The following is a 4,623-nucleotide window of genomic DNA, read 5'->3' on the forward strand; positions in this document are numbered from 1 at the left end:
TAACTTTAGGTAACTGGAACAACAGTTCGCGACTGGCAGCGCACCGGTTTGTGTTTTGGCAATGTGTCGTTTTCAAGCCAGTTACGTGAGTGATTTTGTGACACGTTTAACTGTCGAGGTAGTGAACACGAGTACAGTCTCGCATCACCAACGTCTAGAAAAGGATCAATTTCATGCTTGACACGATTTGTTTGCAATTTGTTTTTATCCCGAGAGAACGTAACGGCGGTGTGAGTGTGGGTATCGCTGGATATTCGTATCGCGTCTGAGAAGAAGTGATCATGTGGTAAAGAGCAGGGCCGAGAAGGCACCTCAAGCTAAACGAGGAAAAGAGATCGGGACAGCGGGAGGAAGCGGCGTGGTGATAACATCAGAGAAAGAAAGAGAGAAAGAGAGAGAGAGAGAGAGAGAGAGAGAAAAGAAAAATTTTACTACACATCATACGCGCGACACGCAGTACGTACGCGTATGCACACGTACATGGGTACGCGCGCTTGCGGGCGCGCTTACAGATACAAGTACGTAATAACGTTATACAAACGCGCACTCAAGCACACGACGCACACGCGCGCGCGCGTGCGCGCGTGTGTGTATGCACTCTATAGTAGATGAATATATACACGTATTTGTACATATATAGAAAGAGAAGAAGAAGAGAAGAACGGTGTGAGGGAGGTTAAAGGAGGGCGCTTGTGGAAGGAGCGAGGGAACGGAGCGAGGGAGAGGAACACTGTGAACGAAGAAAGAGGGAAGAAAGCGAGAAACGCGTGGAAGAAGGGAAATAGGAATCGAAAAATACGATAGTGCGTTGCATGCGTGATATGCAGTGTTTCTCGCGAAGAGTGCCGGAGCGATCCGCGTGGGACTGAAAAAAGAAAAAAAAGATCGCAGAGCAAAACGATCGACGAACTTTCTCTCTTTTGTCTCGTTCGTTCGGAATGAGTTTACCGTTTACCAACCGGTGATAAATCGGTGAACGATCGGTGCGATCGGAGCGGAGGAGGAGCAACAAACTCTCTGGTTCTCGAGGTTGAGCATCGTTGATCTTGAATTAACTTCTTGGACGAAAGAGTCGAGAGAGGAGATATCGTGATATACTTGGAAATATGTATCGTACGTCGTGCAAGATCGTTGGATGCAACGAGGGAGGAGAGTAAACGGTGTATAAAAGAAAGGAAGAGCATGGGACAGAGGTGCGAAGAGATGATACCATAAAGACACGGTGGGATGTACAGGGGAAGGGAAGGGTAGGGAAGGGAAGGGTAGGGAAAGGAAAGAGAAGGAAGGGACAGTGAGTAAAAGGGAACAAAGAGAAGGAGCGAGATTTTTGAAAAACGCGTGTATGTGTACGCGCGTGTGTATATATCAGTGGGCAAGATGGAGGAAAGTCAGCTGTTGATGACGGAACTTCCGGCATTAACGCCAAGCCGCGTTACGTTGCTTCACCGTTCGGGACATTATTATCAGTTACACCAGCCGCACCTGGCCGCGATACCGACGTCGCAGAGCCAGGAGATTCTTTACAACTCGAGCAACGCGCCGCATTATACCAGCGGTGGTGCGACTGGCCTACCGGCATACGCGCAAGGTCTCTCGTCGAGGCAACAACCGCAAGTAACTGCCCGCGGTACCGTCACGCCAAGCACGCACATCTCCTGTCTGTACCCGGAGATATTGGCGCTGATCTTTAGCTACCTCGAAGTCAGGGATAAGGGACGGGCCGCCCAAGTATGCACCGCGTGGAGAGACGCGGCGTATTACCGGTCCGTCTGGCGAGGTGTCGAGGCCAAGTTACACCTGAGGAAACAGGCACCGGCGTTATTCGCTAGTCTAGTTAGAAGAGGAGTAAAACGGATCCAGGTATTGTCGCTGCGACGCGGTCTCGGCGACGTTCTCAAAGGCGTGCCAAACTTGGAGGCCTTGAATCTCTCCGGCTGCTACAACATTACCGACGCGGGCTTGATCAACGCTTTCTGCCAGGAGTACAACACGCTCACCGAACTGAATCTCTCGCTGTGCAAACAAGTGTCGGACATCTCCCTCGGCAGGATAGTGCAGTATCTGAAGAATCTCGAGCACTTGGAGCTCGGCGGTTGCTGCAACATAACGAACGGTGGACTCCTGTGTATAGCGTGGAATTTGAAGAAGTTGAAAAGACTGGACTTGCGAAGCTGCTGGCAAGTGTCCGACCTGGGCATCGCTCATTTGGCCGGCGTGAACCGCGAGGCAGCCGGTGGTAATCTCGCGTTGGAGCATCTCAGCCTTCAGGACTGTCAGCGGCTGAGCGACGAAGCACTCAGGCACGTGTCGATCGGTTTGACTACCTTGAAGTCCATCAACCTGTCGTTTTGCGTATGCATCACCGACTCCGGGCTGAAACACTTGGCGAAAATGCCCAGCCTACGCGAGCTGAATCTACGATCATGCGACAATATCTCGGACATCGGTATGGCATATCTCGCGGAAGGTGGCAGCAGGATTTCATCGTTGGACGTGTCGTTCTGCGACAAGATCGGCGATCAGGCGCTCGTCCACATATCCCAGGGATTGTTTAATTTGAAATTACTCTCGCTCTCCGCCTGTCAGATCAGCGACGAGGGTATCTGCAAGATCGCCAAGACCTTGCACGACCTCGAGACGCTGAACATCGGCCAGTGCAGCAGGCTGACGGACAAGGGACTCTACACCATTGCCGAGAGTATGAAACACTTGAAATGCATCGATCTTTACGGATGCACCAGGATAAGTACCAACGGTCTAGAGAGGATTATGAAGTTGCCGGAACTGAGTACGTTGAATCTTGGTCTTTGGCACGTGCGGTGATGGCTTTTTCTCGACCGTACTGCACACTATTTGCGTCCCAATGTTAATCGTACGAGCGGTGAACGTGTTTCCTCGGTGCCTGCGAAACGTCGCCGAACGCCACGCAGATTTTATACTTTGTATAAAATCCTCTTTTAATTCTTTTCCCTTTCATTTTTCTTTCTCTCACTTCCTTCTCCTCTCCTGTCTTTCATTACGTTTGTTTGTTCTGTCGAGTCGTGTAAAGAACTTGTAATATTCTTGTTTTTCTTTTTTTTTTTCCCCCTTCCTTTCTGATCACACGACGATTCTCCTTTCCTTCTTGCCATCCTCGAGTCGCATCGTGTCAAAGACAAAAAAACGTTCACACTTTTCGATCATCGATAATGTTACAAAGCAAACACATGCAAGTTTATTAATCGTCGGTTCGATTAGTATGCTTTGTTCCTCAGGACGAGAACGTTTTCTCATACTTGTCACACTATCAACGCTTCGTTCATCCCGCATTTACCGATTATACATACATGTCGCAACACGGTTGGGGAAACAATTTCCGCAACTGATTCAACGAACGTACATGATCAACGTTCGTTTCTTTGATCGTACCTCACAACCGAACACCGAGTGTCGAAGACTTAACCAGGCTCTAGTCTAATACCGAAGAACGCTCTTCCCCGTGCTTTTTCCAAAGCGTTCTGCGTTCGCGTTGGAAAAACGCGTATCGAGCTGTTCCTTTCCCGTTCCTCCTTTCATTTCCTTGCTTTACTTCTTCGCCTAACGGACGAGTATCGCGTATTTTCTTCTTTATACGTACACATGAACGCGTTTTATGTAAATCTTTGTCTCTTCAACGAACGAGGTATCCCCGACAATTTAGCCAAAGTGTTACACTTGATCGATTAGAATCACATCCGTCGCTCAGTCTCACTCTTTGCAATACGCATCCTGTACATTTCTGATCTCTAGCGTAAGCGCTATAATGTACACGTACATTTTTGCGTCTAGTGTGTATTTGTGGTTATAATACATACATGCGTGTATATATATATACACGCGCGTCCAGTAAATCGGTTTTTACTATTTTTTTTTTCCGTCATAATTGCGTTGTAATTGTTTTCGATTGATCTCCTTGTACAAACACTATCGAGGTTCTTTTCTTTCTCTTTTTATACACGTAAGGACTTGATGACGTTTCCAATTTATTATTTGATAGACCTAAGTAAGTAAGCAACGTTTGTACAGTAGCGTTTTAGGTTCGGGAAATTTGCAAGTTACTCCTTTTAAGCGTCAAGTTATTTCATTTCATTCGTGTGCCTTTTCGTAAACGAGATCGTTGAATTTGTTAATACGAATCGAAGGTTTTTCTTTGTCGACTTGTCGTGATCACCTGTGACGTGTATCATACCAAAGAACACGGAGATTAAGAGAACGATGCTTAATGATCGTCCGAATTCGTTTGTTCTCGACGTGATTCGATTATTATTTTTTTTTTTTTTTTTTATTATGAGATAGCGCCTAGTAGAGATGTGCAATTCGTTATGTTTGTCCGATTAACGAAAATCGTTGCTTCTTTTTTTCCTTGATGTAATAAGCATAAGCAAATCTCGAATTTACTATTATTATAGTAAAACTGAAGACTACATAGTGTCGGGGCACACTATATAGCACGCGATTTTACTGTATGAAATCGGAGTTCCGAGATTCATTTTGTGTGTCTGTGTATGTACAGATTCTCTCATAACGGCAGACACGTTTCATACTTTGTGTATAAATAATACTAAATTCTTAAAAAAAAAAAAAAGAAAAAAAAACGTGTAAATA

At 46.3% G+C, this 4,623-nt stretch overlaps 1 protein-coding gene across 2 annotated transcripts in view; it reads left to right on the top strand.

Moving 5' to 3' along the window:
- LOC122527387 (F-box/LRR-repeat protein 14) overlaps nucleotides 1-4,623 on the top strand; it is a 20,963-nt gene continuing 16,340 nt past the window's right edge. The window contains exons 1-2 of one of the 2 annotated variants that reach the window (XM_043651534.1): nucleotides 1-518; nucleotides 641-4,614. In XM_043651534.1, the coding sequence (XP_043507469.1) occupies nucleotides 1,378-2,823 (1,446 nt within the window). In that variant the 5' untranslated portion in view covers nucleotides 1-518; nucleotides 641-1,377 and the 3' untranslated portion in view covers nucleotides 2,824-4,614. Of the gene's footprint in view, nucleotides 4,615-4,623 lie in introns of both variants that reach the window. The other variant, XM_043651533.1, reaches the window with a different exon arrangement.

Source organism: Frieseomelitta varia, unplaced genomic scaffold (assembly GCF_011392965.1).
Source record: "Frieseomelitta varia isolate USP_RPSP 00005682 unplaced genomic scaffold, Fvar_1.2 scaffold_216, whole genome shotgun sequence".
In the NCBI taxonomy this organism is placed as follows: Eukaryota; Metazoa; Arthropoda; class Insecta; order Hymenoptera; family Apidae; genus Frieseomelitta; species Frieseomelitta varia.